This window comes from Pongo abelii, chromosome 7 (genome assembly GCF_028885655.2).
Source record: "Pongo abelii isolate AG06213 chromosome 7, NHGRI_mPonAbe1-v2.0_pri, whole genome shotgun sequence".
Lineage (NCBI taxonomy): Eukaryota > Metazoa > Chordata > Mammalia > Primates > Hominidae > Pongo > Pongo abelii.
The window spans coordinates 102,730,021-102,747,092 of record NC_071992.2 but is presented as its reverse complement, the minus strand read 5'-3'; the positions used below and the strand labels follow the sequence as shown (position 1 = coordinate 102,747,092).

At 37.9% G+C, this 17,072-nt stretch overlaps 1 protein-coding gene across 5 annotated transcripts in view; it reads right to left on the bottom strand.

The window, feature by feature from the left end:
* Positions 1 to 17,072, bottom strand: part of CNBD1 (cyclic nucleotide binding domain containing 1) — a 631,440-nt gene that overhangs the window by 545,268 nt on the left and 69,100 nt on the right. For all 5 annotated transcript variants that reach the window (XR_008509177.2, XM_054518647.2, XM_054518649.2 and 2 more), the window contains one exon: positions 7,020 to 7,178. Coding sequence is in view for 4 of the 5 variants with exons in the window: in XM_054518647.2 (XP_054374622.2) it covers positions 7,020 to 7,178 (159 nt within the window). In the remaining variant the exon portion in view is untranslated. The remainder of the gene's footprint in view (positions 1 to 7,019; positions 7,179 to 17,072) is intronic.

Genomic DNA, 17,072 nt, shown 5'->3' with positions numbered 1-17,072 from the left:
ATCATGGATTTTTGTGACAGTTCAACAGATAATTGTTATAAGAAATATTCTTAAAAGACTTTGTGTTCCATTGTGTTATTAAATCTGTAATACAACACATGATAAAAATTCCCAATAGAGTCATAAGATTCTCATGTCTCACTGCATGACAAGTACGTTCTGTTACACTTATAAACCTAATATTAATAGGAAAGAACTTACACTAAATACTTACTAAGACATTTCTATGGAAAAATAAAAAGACTATGTCACCGAAAACAAGAAGCCTCAGCTTTAATAGTCACATCTATGCTGAAATAATACATCTATACAGTGAAAAAATAATTTTTATAAGAAATATTATAATAGATGTTTGCTTATGTCTAAGCAATAGAATAAAGGTATCAAGATACAATTGTTTTTGAATACTAGTTAATATACGATCAAATAGTAGTTTCTTAAACTACCGTATGAAAAATTTCCAGGCAACTTTGTTAACTAATACAAATGTATGATAAAGAAGTAATAGCTGTTATTTATTCATAAGTTGTAGGAGAAATTTGAATATTCTTTCTTGAATAAATTAAAAATGAAATACATTATTATTCGAAGACACCAGGAACCCCTTTATATAATTCAACTATGGCAACAACATAGCAAAGTCTTTTGTTGAAAAGCAATCACAGTATGTAACATTCTTTGGGAGAGGGAAGATGGACATTCACACAGGGCCTAAAATGGACCAAGTAATATGTTTGGGGGTTTACATTCTAACTTTGTGAATAAAATTTTTGGGGGTAGAAATTTGCCCAACATCATACAACTAATGATTAGAGGAGTCCAGTTGAGAACACAGTTCTTTCTGACTCTGCAGGCCAGGCATTTTGCAACATGTACATCCCAAATGTAACTTTCAATCTAGCTGCCACAGACAGAACAAGATTCAGCATGACACGCTTTTAGAATACCAATCTACTGTCAATGAGTTTTTAATTTCTGTCCTTTGCTAACTCATTTTAACACAAATAATTCTCTTCCTTTATTTCCCATTCTTCTGTCATAAATGATCACCATTTGTGTCAGAAATCTAAATTACTTTCAGTATCCACACTGTTCTTTATTAACCTATGTTCCCTTTTAACTTCAAATGGAAACTTTCTTTTCTAGATGTGAACCCCCCTTCCACTCCATTGCAGTGCAGTTTTCCTCCAAAATACTGTATTTTTCACAAATTAATAGCCCCACAAAGTGTTTTTCTTTGATCAGCATGCAGCCCTTAAATATAGTTTGAGACTGCAATTCCTCATCTTATGTGCCATTTCACCAGAGGACGGCAGCATAAGAACCATATTGCATCTGGATTTTAAACAGCCTGAATCTAAAAGGCAAAAACTCTGATGTTCTTCCAGGGAGCAATTCTTCTGAGTCATTCCTGAGAAGTGGCTTTGCATCACTGCTCTACTGAAACATAATGATCTTCAGATGCCTCATTCCCTCAAAGGAAACATCGTTAATTGGAGAAAGTAGAAGAAAAAACAATCGGGCCAAGTTTTCTCAGAGGATCTTAATCTGCATTTCACAGCTCATTTATAAGTCCCTCTCTTCTCCTACCCTTTCCACAGCTCCCACAAATACATACAAACATAACTTTTTTCCCCCAGAAATTAGTCATTTATAAAGAAACCAATTATTTTTACCTTAGTATTTTATAATTGCATTTTAAAAGCCAGTGTTGTTATAGGCACTGCAATCAATTACCAACATGTGAGAGCATCAGATGATTTGCCCAGGATTCTCCATCATGTTAGTCATCAAATTGAGCAATGAACCTGATTTGCTTCAAGGACTATCTATTCAACCCTACTCATGTCTTAAAAGGAGAGAGAAAATCAAATTCTTCATGTCAAATCTAAATCCCTAACACAGAATATGGGCCACTGTCATCTTGCACCTAGACAAATTTCACAGCACTCTAACAGGTCACCCTGAAACTCCTTTTGGCACCCACACATGACCTTTTGCCATGTAAATTATAACATGCCAGTCACACCAAGGTTAAAATCCCTTCCTGGACTATGAGACCCTAAATGATAATCTGGTCCCCGACTACCTCTGAAGCACTATTTCCACCAGGTCTCCCATTTGACTCATGCACTTTAACAATAATGACTTTCTTGCCAATTATTATGGTTTTTATTTTTTGTAATTTGTTTTTCTATTTGCAGACCATGTTGCAATACCTGGGCTCTTGCACTTGTGTTTTGTTTTCCTAGAATGCACTTCTTCAAGGTATTTAATTGTCTCTCTCTCTTTTCTCTTTCTCCTGTTTCATAAAATCTGACTTCTCTGATCATTTCCATCATTCTCTATCCCCTTATTCTGCATTAGCTTTTCTTCCTAGCACTTATCACTAACTGACAGAATACATATGGGTTTAGTATCTCTTACATTAGAATGTAAGCTCCATGAGGGCAAAGATATTGTGTGTTCCCACAGTCCCAATACCAGGAATACTGACAGAAACATAGAGGAGTTCAAAAGTGTATGTTGGATTCATTAATTAATGGATGAAAAATAAAACGAGTCAAAATTACTTAGAAACTAAAATTCTAAGTCATGTTTCAGTTCCTAGATTTTAATATTCTTTACTTATTATCATTTCCCCCTTCTTCTGAAATACTTTCTCCTTCAAAATGCTGCCTCTTTGCCAATTGCATGTAAACTCAGTAAAACTGCCTGTCAAAGGGCACTTCTCCCTCAACATTTATTCAAGGATGGGTACAAAAATAAACTAAAACAATCTGACTCCCTATCCCTGAAATTAAGCTGTGAGCCTAGTAACTCCCAAACGCAAGTAGTTATAACTGATTGATTCCAGTGTTGTACCTTGAAGAGACTTCCAGAGTTGCCTTAGAATTCATATCTCCAGCATCTAGTTGTTCTTCTGTTCTGAGAGCTACCTGATATTCTTCCATCAGTCCCCCCTTCCCTTTTTGTTTGTTGTGATTGTTTTAATGAACTAGAGTCAGTTTCTGTTGCTTATGATCCAAAATCCTAACTAATACACATGATAAGCTTATATTCAATCTGATATGCCTTAAAAAACAAAATTTTAAAAAGGGGCCTCCCAACTCTCTTTTTCTCACTCTGTCTCCTCTCTCCCTCCCACTGTCTGTTCAGTAATCTCTCTGGTTGCTCAAATCTCTCCTTTATGGTGGCACCACCCCCATTATTTTAATGCCTCTCCCAATGATTTTAATGTTTCAAAATTATTTATTATTTTTCCCATCTATCAGTATTTACTCAGAGCTGCTGACATGAACTGGAAGTTAAGATGTAATTAACATGATTAAGCTGTACCACACCAAGTTATCAATAATTAATAGTATCTTAATCTTATCAGATATCTTTGCATTTCTTTTTTTTTTTTTTTTTTTTTTGAGATGGAGTCTTGCTCTGTCACCAGGCTGGAGTGCAGTGGCCCAATCTGGGCTTGCCTCCCGGGTTCAAACAATTCTCTTGCCTCAGCCTCCCGAGTAGCTGGGACTACGGGCACATGCCACCACATCCAGCTAATTTTTGTATTTTTAATAGAGATGGAGTTTCACCAGGTTGGCCAGGATAGTTTCCATCTCTTGACTTCATGATCCACCCTCCTTGGCTCCCAAAGTGCTGGGATTACAGGTGTGAGCCACCGCGCCCAGACTGCATTTATTTAAAAAGCTACTGTGACTCAAAATGTTTTGTTGTTTTTTTTTTAATTTTAGTCAGGATGACAAAGTGAAAAGTTTTAAAGTATAGAAGGTAACATTTTCAAGATTTCATTAGATAACATCACTTAAACAGCCCATCAATCTGATCATGGTTTAATTAGTCAGAGATAAACAAAAGGCCACAGACCTGACAACTTATCCATCAATAAATAGATTTTAATTGAATTACTTTAGTGTTGTGTTTATAAAGCATACAACCCCATTGCGAATGCAATTACAGAGTCACAAATAGATTGATGATGTTACTAAATGTGACTAAGGGAACACCCAATCCCCTTTCCTTAAATGTTGGGAGTGGGGGCAGAATCTATGATTTGGGAGTACTGCAAAAGCGATGGGATATATAGGCTCTTGATTAGGTTATATCACACTTCACCTAGGCAGAATAACAGAGAGAGAAACAGACTCTCCCTTGCTAGCTTTGAAAATTTAAGCTTTTGTGTTGTAAGAGAGCTTGAGAAAGTGCCACATGGCAAGGATCTAGGGAGTCTCTAGTAGAAAGAGGGGCCCCCTGCTGAAAGCCATCATGAAAGTGGGGATGTCAGTCCTACAACCACAAGGAACTGAATCCTGACAACAACCATTTGAGCTTGGAAGAGGATCCCATGCTCCAGAAATGGTCACAGGCCGGTGGACACTCTGATGATCTGTGAGACACTGAGCAGAGGACCAGCTAAACCTCACCCTGAGAGATACTAAATCATGTTGTTGTAAGCCACTAAGTTTATGTTAATTAATTACAGAACAATAAGAAGCTAATACATTAGTGTCCCAAGGAGAAGAGGAGAGAAAAGGCATGTGCTATAGAGCAAACATAGATTGTGGATTTAGTGCATACATTGATCTTTTACTTACTATTAACAGCTTGTCATAGCTACCTCAAAGCATTGATGTGAGGATTAAATCACAAATTTTTTTATAGACAGCTTAAGGCTTTCTGTTAATATTAAACATCTCATAAAAATGAATTTCCTTCTCACTTACTCTCCTACTGTAATTTGGTAGCTGTCACAGCCCACCCATTGACAGCAGTGAGTTTTGCCATGTCAAAGTCCTGGCTGCTCAATTCTGAGCCACTGAAAGTGGCTCATCTTCTATACTCATCCATTTTCTCACACATGAGTGAGGAAGTGGGTTCTGGAAACTGACACTGACCCAACATCTATTGTCCTGGGTGTTTGGAAACAGGTCATTAAATAACATCCATGGAGGTCCACAAAACAATGTAGCAAAGTAACTTGTCTATTATTCGCTGTGCTTGGATAGCCTTCTACCATGGCTCCTGCTTTTCACGGTAGTCCACTGTTAAGAAGGTACTAGGCTTCTTACCCATTTGTAGTTTCCATCCTGACATTGACCTAGATTTACCTCCTGGTATTTTGACATTGCAGTGCAGAATCATAGCTGCTTGGAAGTCCCTGTTACTGACCTCCCACATCTCAGATCAGAAACTTTGTTATCTGGAAACTGCTATCTCATTATAGTAAAAAAGACAGGAATTACCACTGCCATTAAAACTCTTACAGCTCAGCACAATCTGAAATCAGCAGAGTGATCCATGGGTTTCTGGAAACTAAAATTTTGGAATCTAATGCAATATTAATCAACATTAGAGTTTAATGGAATTAAAGTGATTGTAGCATAGTATACCTTAGATCACTTTCAGTGTTTTAGTGATTTTCTACCAGTTAAAGAATATTTTTAACGAATTTACTGAGCATATCCTAGTTGAATTTTCTATTTTTTTCCACTTACAAGTTTAATTTTACTCTTCTATGACAGGTGGTTAAGATTTCCTTCTATAATTCCCTCATACCTGTTTAACTAAAAAGTGATTAGTATTCATTGTTTCCTTTTTGTTATTATAAGTTGAGTATAAAAATCTGACCATTCTCAAATTTTCTGGAAGCTCTGATCATATTTCCTCAAATTTGCAATCATAGTCATGTGTCACTTAACAACGGGGATGCATTCTGAGAAATCTGTCATCACGCGATTTTGTCATTCTGTAAACATCATAGAGTACACTTAAACAAACCTAGATAGTGTAGTCTACTACACACCTAGGCCAGCTGGTATAGCCTGTTGCTCCTAGGCTACAAACCTGTACAACATGTTACTGTACTGTATACTGTAGGCAGTTATACCACAATGGTATTTTTGTATCTAAACAAAGAAAAATTCATTCTTCAGAACATAAATGTCAAATTTTTAATTACTCATTCCCTGCTATTGATTTTTTTCTGAAAACATTCCCAGTCTTGACACTTTTGGTTTTGTTCCTGTTATCAATATCAATTCCAATACCACATATACTAGTTGAATTTCCTATTTTTTCAGCTTACAAGTTTAATTTTACTCCCCTATGACAGGTGGTTAAGATTTTCTTCTATAATTTTCATGGTACTCATTTAATTTTATTCACAAATCCAATACCATCTTTGGTAATCAGCCTGCACTCAGATTTAACCTTCTCCTCCACACCCCTCCTTCTCCAGGCGGTTGTGTCCCTATTAGAGCACAAATTGTTCTAGAAAATTAAAAGGAATGGGGCCGGGTGCGGTGGCTCACACCTGTAATCCCAGGCCGAGGGAGGCCGAGGCAGGCGGATCACTTGAGGTCAGGAGTTCGAGACCACCCTGGCCAACATGGTGAAACCCCGTCTCTACTAAAAACACAAAAATTAGCCAGGTGTGGTGGCAGGTGCCTATAATCCCAGCTACTTGGGAGGCTGAGGCAGGAGAATGACTTGAACCTGGGAGGCGGAGGTTGCAGTGAGTCGAGATTGTGCCATTGAAGCAGAGGTTGCAGTGAGCCGAAATTGTGCCATTGCACTCCAGCCTGGGGCAAAAGAGCAAGACTTAGGCTCAAAAAAAAAAAAAAAAAAAAAAGTAATGTGTGGTAAGTTTATTTAAAGACTCCCGGATGAGGAAGACAGTTTGTGAAGAGCCTTCCGATAACCTAAGCTAAGGACATCTTTAACAAAATTTTGAAATATCAGTAAATAATACATATTTTGCTTGCAGTTTAATTTTAAAATAATGCGTCACAAGTTTAGCATTATATCCATGATACACCATTGAAGACTGAATTCATGAACATTGTATTTATATAGAAAAAGTCTCCAGTATGTCCATCTCTCCTGAATCAACCAAGAGTACTGTATCATAACTAAAGTACACTTATCCACAAACAATAAACTTTAAAAAATAAAGCCATTCAAAAGAATTACTCAACTAGAAGAAGGAATATATTTTAAATACTTACAATTTCTTTAAGATAGCTAGGAATTCTTCAAATTTCTCTGTGGCTCTTTTTGTTCTATACAAAATATGGCCACCATGTGCTCTCTGAACATGGACAGCTATATTGTGAGAATCATCAGGTTGTTGATGTTGACTTTCCTCTTTGCCTTCATTGAGTTCCCTGAACAAGAAAATATAGTATTTTATGCTGTTGTATACTGCAAACAAATTATTTACAGGGACTTTTACTATATTGCAGGAGTATAAATGCACTGTTTTGAGAAAATTTGGCATTTTAAGAACATATTCTTTTTAAATGCATTAGAATGTTTCAATCACCATAGTGCAGTTATATATGTCATTCTGTTAAATGTAGAACTTAGAATATATGAAATATTTTCAATGTATAGAATTTGATTACATGTATTATAACTGTCCTGAGCAATTAAAACACCTTTCATAATATATTAGGCTTATGTAGTTTAGGAAAATATTTCAAGTCAATGGCTAACATCCTTTATACTCACACATTTGTTTTTCAGTGTTTTTTTTTTAGCACCAAGGATAAAATTATATTATTTAACTTTTATTTACCACTGGTAATCTATAAACATCTTGGAAGATAGCCACCATATCTTATTCTTGTGCTATGGTATGTTATACACCTAAGTCCCTAAGAGATGTACAAATAAATGACCATTTTCCATTCATATTTCTAGAATTAAGCATTTCTATTAAAAGGTCATTGAAAACTTATAGGCAAGAAATCCAACAAGTGCTGTCTGTGTTTAAGAAAAAAATAGTAAGGCAGGTTGCAGAAATGGATTTGGATTACATCTTGATAATAGACCTTTAATTATACACATAGGAAGATTAAAAATTAAATATAAGATATTATGTGGAATCGTAACAGCAAAACTAATTTATCACATTAATATATAACTTGTTGCAGTCTTAAATGTGCTAGCTATTCTGCTAACCATTATATGCACATCATCCCATTAACACTAACCATGTGATATGGTTTGGCTGTGTCCCCACCCAAATCTCATCTTGAATTGTGGCTCCCATAATTCCCATGTATCATAAGAGGGACCCAGTAGGAGATAATGGAATCATGGGGGCAGATCTTTCCTGGACTGTTCTCATGATAGTGAGTAAGTCTCACAAGATCTGATGGTTTTATAAAGGAGAGTTCTCCCACACAAGTTCTCTATTTGCCTGCTCCCATGTAAGACATGACTTTGCTCATTTGCCTTTGAACATGATTGTGAGGCCTCCCCAGCCATGTGGAACTGTGAGTCTATTAAACCTCTTTCCTTTATAAATTACCCAGTTTTGGGTATGTCTTTATTAGCAGTGTAAGAACAGATGAATACAGTAAATTGGTACCAGTAAAGTGTGGAAGTGGCTTTGGAACTGGGTAACAGGCAGAGTTTGCAACAATTTGGAAGGCTCAGAAGAAGACAGGAGGATGTGGGGAATTTTGTAACTTCCTAGAGACTTGTCGAATGGCTTTGAGCAAAATGCTGATAGTGATATGGGCAAAAAAGTCTAGGTTGAGTTGGTCTCAGATGGAGATAAGGAACTTGTCAGAAACTTAAATAAAGGTGACTCTTGCTATGTTTTAGCAGAGACTGGCAGCATTTTACACCTGCCCTAGAGATCTGTAGCACTTTGAACTTGAGGGAGATGATTTAGAGTATCTAGCAGAAGAAATTTCTATGCTGCAAAGTGTTCAAGAGGTGATTTGGGTGCTACTAAATGCATTGAGCTTTATGTATTCACAAAGATATGGTTTGGAATTGGAACTTATGTTTAAAAGGGAAGCAGAGCATAAAAGTTCAGAAAATTTGCAGCCTGAAAATTCAGTAGAGAAGAAAAACCTATTTTCTGAGGAGAAATTCAAGCTGGCTGCAGAAATTTGCATAAGTAACAAGGTGCCAAATGTTACTCTCCAAGACAATGGGGAAAATGTCTCCAGGCCATGTCAGAGATCTTCATGGCAGCCCCCACCATCACAAGCCACAAGGCCTAGGGGGAAAAAATGGTTTCATGGGTCTCGCCCAGAGCCTTGCTGCTTTGTGCAGTCTCAGGACTTGGTGCCCTGTGTCCCAGCCGTGGCCAAAAGGGGCCAATGTAGAGGTCAGACCGTTGCTTCAGAGGGTGCAAGTTTACACCTGGTGTTGAGCCTGCAGGTGCACAGAAGTCAAAAATTGAGGTTTGGGAACCTCTGCCTAGATTTCAGAGTCCCATAGGCAGAAGGACCCTGCCTTGTCTCAGATGAGACTTTGGACTGTGGACTTTTGAGTTAATGCTGAAATGAATTAAGACTTTGGGGGACTGTTGGGAAGGTACAATTGGTTTTGAAATGGGAGGACATGAGATTTTGGAGGGGCCAGAGTCAGAATGATATGGTTTAGCTGTGTCCCCACCCAAATCCCATCTTGAATTGTAGCTCCTTAATTCCCACGTGTTGTGGGAGGGACCCATTGGGAGGTATCTGAATCATGGGGGCATGTCTTTCCCATGCTGTTCTCACGATAGTAAGGCTCATGAGATCTGATGGTTTTATAAAGGACAGTTCCCCTACACAAGCTCTGTCTTTGCCTGCTGCCATGTAAGATGTGACTTTGCCCCTCCTCCACCTTCTACCATGATTGTGAGTCCTACCCCAGCCATGTGGAACTGTTAGTCAACTAAACCTCTTTCCTTTATAAATTACTCAGTCTCAGGTATATCTTTATTAGCAGTGTGAGCACAGATGAATACACAATACATCATATGAGTAGGCAATATTATCCTCAGTTTATAAAATAAGGAAATTGTAACTAAAAGAGTTTATATAAATTTTCTAAACTCTCACAGCTAGTAGAGCTGGAAAGACTTTTTTCATCCTTCTGCTTTTGACAATTACCTGTACCTTTGAATTTTTAATAAAACTTGATACTGGGTAAAATCTGATTCCTGTAAGTCTAAGTTGGTAACCTAATTCTTTAGATTATTCTCGATCCCTATAGTTTTTTTTTTTTTTTTTTTTTGAGATGGAGTCTTGCTCTGTCACCCAGGCTGGAGTGCAGTGGTACGATCTCAGCTCACTGCAAGCTCTGCCTCCTGGGTTCACACCATTCTCCTGCCTCAGCCTCCTGAGTGGCTGGGACTACAGGTGCCTACCACCACATCCAGCTAATTTTTTTTTTTTGTATTTTTAGTAGAGATGGGGTTTCACAGTGTTAGCCAGGATGATCTTGTTCTCCTGACCTTGTGATCCACCCACCCCTGCCTCTCAAAGTGCTGGGATTACAGGTGTGAGCCACCACACCTGGCCTCAATCCATATATATTTTTTTCCAAACAAATTCTACATGTTCCATGATAAGATTTTTCCAAAATACATAACATTTGTATTATCATGTTACTTGTATATGTGCGATAATATTTCTGTATCTAATGTAATTAGGAGTTTTTAATTTTATAATTTGAATGATCACTGTGGTTGCATAGAAAAACTTTTTCCCTTTTTCTTTAGTAATAAGCTTCATTACTTAGCTCTCCCTTTTCAGTTGGCTAGCTTAAGGATTTTTCAGGTAGTAATAAAAAGAGGCACAGATAAAGCAAATTAGAAAGAAATATATTGCTTTAAATGCATTTTTTTTTTTTTGAGAAGGGATCTTTGTCACCCAGGATGGAGAGCAATGGCATGATCTCAGCTCACTGCAACCTCTGCCTCCCAGCTCATGCAATCCTCCTACCTCACCCTCCCAAGTAGCTGGTACTACAAGTGCAAACCACCAATGCCCAGCTAATTTTTTTAAGAGATGGTTTTTGCCATGTTGGCCAGGCTGGTCTCAAACTCCTGAGCTCAAAGTGATCCACTCCTGCCTCGACCTCCCAAAGTGCTAGGATTACAGGCATGAGTCACTACGCTCAGCACCAAATGCATGTTTTTTAAAAAAGAAAAGTTGATAATTCATGAGCTAAGATTCGATCTCAAAAAATGAGAAAAAGAAAAAGTTATACTCAAAATAAGTATAAGGAAATATATAATAAAGAAGAAAAATTGTTAGAGTAATAAAACCAAAATTTAGTTATTTAGAAATCAAATAATCTTGCAAAAATAATGTCTAATAAATTTGGCAAAAAATTTTTGAGAACAAAAACAGAAAAGGCAGACATAAATTATGTCAGAAATGGAAAAAGAGACTTCATCACAGATCCCACAGATAGAAAAAGATAGAAAGATTATATTATGAAAACTTCATGCCAATAAATTTGAAAATTTAGATGAACAAATACTTACAAAACTATAAATTACCAAACTGACACAAGTAGAAATATAAAATTTTAATTGTTCAAATATTCTAAAGAATACAATAAGAACCTTCCTACAAAGAAAACTCCTTGCCAAAATGGTCCTATTGGTGAATTCTAATAAACTCTTAATAAATAAACCCAGCCGGGTGCATTGGCTCATGCCTGTAATCCCAGCACTTTGGGAGGCCGAGGCGGGTGGATTACGAGGTCAGGAGATCGAGACCATCCTAGCTAACACAGTGAAACCCTGTCTCTACTAAAAATACAAAAAAATTAGCTGGGTGTGGTGGCGGGTGCCTATAGTCCCAGCTACTCGGGAGGCTGAGGCAGGTAAATGGTATGAACCTGGGAGGTGGAGCTTGCAGTGAGCTGAGGTCACGCCACTGCACTCCAGCCTGGGCAACAAAGTGAGACTTCGTCTCAAAATAAATAAATAAATAAATAAATAAATAAATAAATAAACCCAAATGCTTCGAGAAAAATACAAAAGTCATATGTAGTTTCCAACAAGTTTTATGAGGCCAGCCTAGCCTTGATATCAACAGCAGGTAAGGAAATTACCAGAAAGGAAGATTACAAGCCAGTGTCACTGATTACAGATGCAAAATTTCTAAACAAAATATTAACACTAAATCCAGGGATAATTTTAAAAGATAACAAAGCCTAGGCTATTTGGGAATATATCAGGAATACCATTCCAGGGTTGTTATTTAACCCATTAACAAAATATGGGAGGAAAAAATAATGGGTATCTAAAAAAACACCTCATATGGTTCAATATCTATTTATAATACAAACTGTTAGCAAACTAGAAATAGATATGAAACTTGATATGACAATTATTTACACAAAATACAGCAAATATTATACTGAAGGTGAAATTTTGAAAACTTTGCCCCTGGAATCAGAAACGTCATGGATATTGCTTTAACTGATTCAACATTCTAGTGAAGGTCCTAAGCATTAAAATTAAAATAACTACAAAATGTAAGAATTGGAAAGGACAAGTAAAGCTGTTATTTTTGCAGATGACATGATCTTATACATGGAATATCCAAAAGAATCCACAGATATTATAACTGACAATAAAATTGGTATAAAAGTTCAATATACAAAAATCAGCCATACTTCCGTCGTTATGTTCCTTACATATGAATGCACTAAGGCACTGATAGAAGAATCAGTTGCATAAATATGTAATTTAAAGCTGTTAAAAATAATATGAAAATTTATATGTGTTGTGAAAAATAATCATAGGTACCATTACAATGTAAAAATGGGGGACCTACTTTGCTTGCCAAGAAAAGATGTTATCTCTCAGGGATAGAAGGATTTAAGCTGAGACATAAAAAAATGAAAAGGAGCTAGACAAAGAATATTCCAGGGAGAAGGTATCAGGCATTCTCCTGTAAAATAAACTTCTATAGATACTAAATTTTTGTTTAAAAATGTTTTTATCCTGTCAAGTAGCCACTGTACAATATATGAATAGACTATGAATCTGTTCATGCATTTTGGCATAACATCCAATTATTTATGGATTAATTTTTATTCCAGGTAAATAATAGAGATACATAAAATAATGTACACAATTGGATTGTTACACTATAGAACTAGTCATTAAAAAGGCAATTTTTCCTCTTCTGATGTTGACATTTTAAGGTTTTTGGTATTATTTATATTAATTATTAAACAAATAAAAAAGAATATTCATAATATATTGCAGGTTAAAGAGTAATAAAAATGAATCTTAATGTACCCACCCAGGTTTTTAAAAACAGAACCTTACCAGCTACTGTACAACGATTTCTCTAGGTGACATGTCCCTCTTTCCAAGATAAGTAACCACTATCCTGAATTTTGTTTCTAGTATTCTCTCGGTTTTCATTACAGATTTATCAAACAAATTTGTTTGTTTGATAAATCAAACAAAATTGTTTTATAAAAACAAATATGTATTTATTAAATACATATTTAAATGAATATGTATTCATTTAAAAAGATCATTTTAGTTTTCTATATTTTAAACTTTATAGAAATGAAGTGATTCTTATGGATTCTGTAACTTGCTTTTCTTGTTGTATTCAACATTGCATACATGAGATTTATGACTAATTCATTCATTTTACTGCTTTATGAGATTTGATTATATGTATATACCATAAAGGCTTTGGGGGGGAGTTTGTGTGTTTTGTTTTTTCATTTTTCTAGTCTGTAGGAAATTGGATTTTTGTTAAGTTTGTTCAGTTTTTTGTTTTGTATACAAACTTGGCTACTATGACCAGTCTTATATAAGTAAGACTTCTCCAAGAGATGCCTAAGAGTAAAAGACTATTCCTGAAGCTAGGATATGGGGAGCCTCAGAAATTATAGACTCCAAAATTGGCAGGGGATATCCTTCCTATTCATATGATAAGAAGTGAAGACAAAAGGCATCACTCTTCCAATGCTGGAGATCCCTTCCCTCCCTCAGGGTATGACCCTCCACTCCGACCTTTCTCCATCCTCTTTGTGGTCTAAGAGGAAAGGCAAGGGTGCAGGTTTTCAAGAATGTGTCAGTAAGGGCCACTAAATATGACCTTTCTCGGTCCTCTTTGTGGTCCAGGAGGAAAACAAGTGTTTCTGCTGCTGCTTCGGTGAGTGCAACTATTCCGAAGAGCAGGGTCCAGGGACCATTGCAGGTTATTGGGCAGGAAAAAAAAAAAAAAAAAAAAAAAACAGAACAAAACCATAGGCAGTTTTTTCTTTCAGATGGGAAACACTCAGGCATCAAGAAGCTCACCCTTGAAATGAAGCCATTGGGACCATTTTGACCCTCAAACCCTGAAAAAGAAGCTGCTTATTTTTTTTCTGCACTATGGCCTGGCCTCAATATTCTCTCTCTGATGGAAAAAAATGGCCACCTAAGGGAAGTATAAATTACAACTATCCTGCAGCTTGACCTTTTCTGTAAGAGGGAAGGCAAATGGAGTGAAATACCTTATGTCCAAGCTTTCCTTTCATTGAAGGATAATCCACAACTATGCAAAGTTTGCAATCTACATCCCACAGGAGGACTTCTCAGCTTACCTTCATATCCTAGCCTCCCTACAGCTCCCCTTCCTGTTAGTGATAAGCCTCCTCTAATCTCCTCCACCCAGAAGGAAACAAGCAAAGAAATCTCCAAGGGACCAAAAAACCCCCTGGGCTATCATTTATGTCCCCTTCAAGCTGTAGGGGGAGGGGAATTTGGCCCAACATGGGTACATGTCCCTTCCTCCCTCTCTGACTTAAAGCAGATCAAGGTAGACCTGGGGAAGTTTTCAGATAATCCTGATAGCAACATAGATGTCCTACAGGGTCTAGGGCAAACCTTCGACCTCACTTGGAGAGGTGTCATGCCATTAATAGATCAAACCTTGGCCTTTAATGAAAAGAATGAATCTTTAGCTGCAGCCTGAGAGTTTGGAGATACCTGGTATCTTACTCAAGTAAATGATAGAATGACAGCCAAAGAAAGGGAAAAATTCCCTACTGGTCAGCAAGCTGTCCCCAGTATGGATCCCCATTGGAACCTAGACTCAGGCCATGGAGACTGGAGTCTCAAACATCTGTTGACCCGTGTTCTAGAAGGACTAAAGAGAATTAGGAAAAAGCCCATGAATTATTCAGTGATGTCCACCATAACTCAGGGAAAGGAAGAAAATCTTATCGCTTTCCTCAAGCAGCTATGGGAGGCCTTAAGAAAATATACTCCCCTGTCACCCGACTCCCTTGAGGGTCAATTGATCCTAAAAGACAAATTTATTACCCAATCAGCCGCAGATACCAGGAGAAAGCTCCAAAAACTAGTCCTGGGCCCTGAACAAAATTTGGAGGCATTATTAAACCTGGCAACCTTGGTGTTCTATAATAGGGACCAAGAGGAAGGAACAGGCTGAAAAGGAAAAGCAAGATAAGAGAAAGGCCACAGCCTTAGTCATGGCCCTCAGACAAACAAACCTTTGTGGTTCAAAAAAGACAGAAAACAGAGTAGTCCAATCACCTAGTAGGGCTTGTTATCAGTGTGGTTTGCAAGAACATTTTTTAAAAAATTGTGCAATGAGAAACAAGCCACCCCCTCGCCCACGTCCACTATGCTGAGGCAATCACTGGAAGGTGCACACTCCAAGAGGACAAAGGTTCTCTGGGCCAGAAGCCCCCAACCAGATGATCCAACAACAGGACTGAGGGTCCCCAGGGCAAGCGCCAGCTCATGTCATCACCCTCATTGAGCCCCAGGTAAGTTTAACCATTGAGAGCCAGGAAATTGAATTCTTCCTGGACACTGGCATGGCCTTCTCAATGTTAATCTCCTGCCCTGGATGTTATCCTCAAGGTCTGTTACCATCTGAGGAATCCAGGGACAGCCTGTAACCAGGTATTTCTCCCACCTCCTCAGTTGTAAGGAAACTTTGCTCTTTTCACATGCCTTTCTTGTTATGCCTGAAAGTCCCACACCTTTTTTAGGGAGGGACATATTAGCCAAAGTTGGAGCTATTATCTACATGAATATGGGGAACAAGTTACCCATTTGTTGTCCCCTACTTGAGGAGGGAAACAACCCTGAAGTCTAGGACTTGGAAGGACAATTCAGAAGGGCAAAAAATGCCCACCCAGTCCAAATCAGACTAAAAGACCCCACCGCTTTTCCTTATCAAAGGCAATATCCTTTAAGGCCTGAAGTTCATAAAGGATTACAGGATATTGTTAAACATTTAAAAGTTCAAGGCTTAGTAAGAAAATGCATGAGTCCCTGCAACACCCCAATTCTAGGAGAACAAAAACTGGTCAGTGGAGACTAGTGCAAATCTTAGACTCATCAGTAAGGCAGTAATTCCTCTATATCCAGCTGTAATTAACCCCTATACCCTGCTCTCTCAAATACCAGAGGAAACAGAATGTTTCACTGTTCTGGACCTCAAGGATGTCTTCTTCTGCATTCCCCTGCACTCTGACTCCCAGTTTCTCTTTGCCTTTGAGGATCCCACAGACCACATGTCCCAACTTACATGGATGGTCTTGTCCCAAGGATTTAGAGATAGCCCTCATGTGTTTGGTCATGCACTGGCCCAAGATCTAGGCCATTTCTCAAGTCCAGGCACTCTGGTCCTTCAGTATGTGGATGAATTACTTTTGGCTACCAGTTCAGAAGCCTCCTGCTAGCAGGCTACTCTAGATCTCTTGACCTTTCTAGCTAATCAAGGTACAAGGCATCTAAATCAAAGGCCCAGCTCTGCCTACAACAAGTCAAATATCTAGGCCTAATCTTAGCCAGAGGAAGCAGGGACCTCAGCAAAGAACAAATACAGCCTATACTGGCTTGTCCTTGCTGTAAGACATTAAAAGAGTTGCGGGGGTTCTTTGGGACCACTGGCTTTTGCCAACTATGGATCCCTGGATACAGTGAGATGGCCAGGCCACTCTATACTCCAATCAAGGAGACCCAGAGGGCATATACTCATCTAGTAGAATGGGAACCTGAGGTATAAACAGCCTTCAAAACCTTAAAGCAGGCTCTAGTACAAGCTCCAGCCTTAAGCCGTCCCACAGAACAAAACTTCTCTTTATATGTCACAGAGAGAGTGGGAAGAGCTCTTGGAGTCCTTACTCAGACTCATGTGACAACCTCACAACCAGTTGCATACCTAAGTAAGGAAACTGATATAGTAGCAAATGGCTGGCCTCACTGTTTATGGATAGTTGCAGGAGTGGCCATCTTAGTATCAAAGGCTATCAAAATA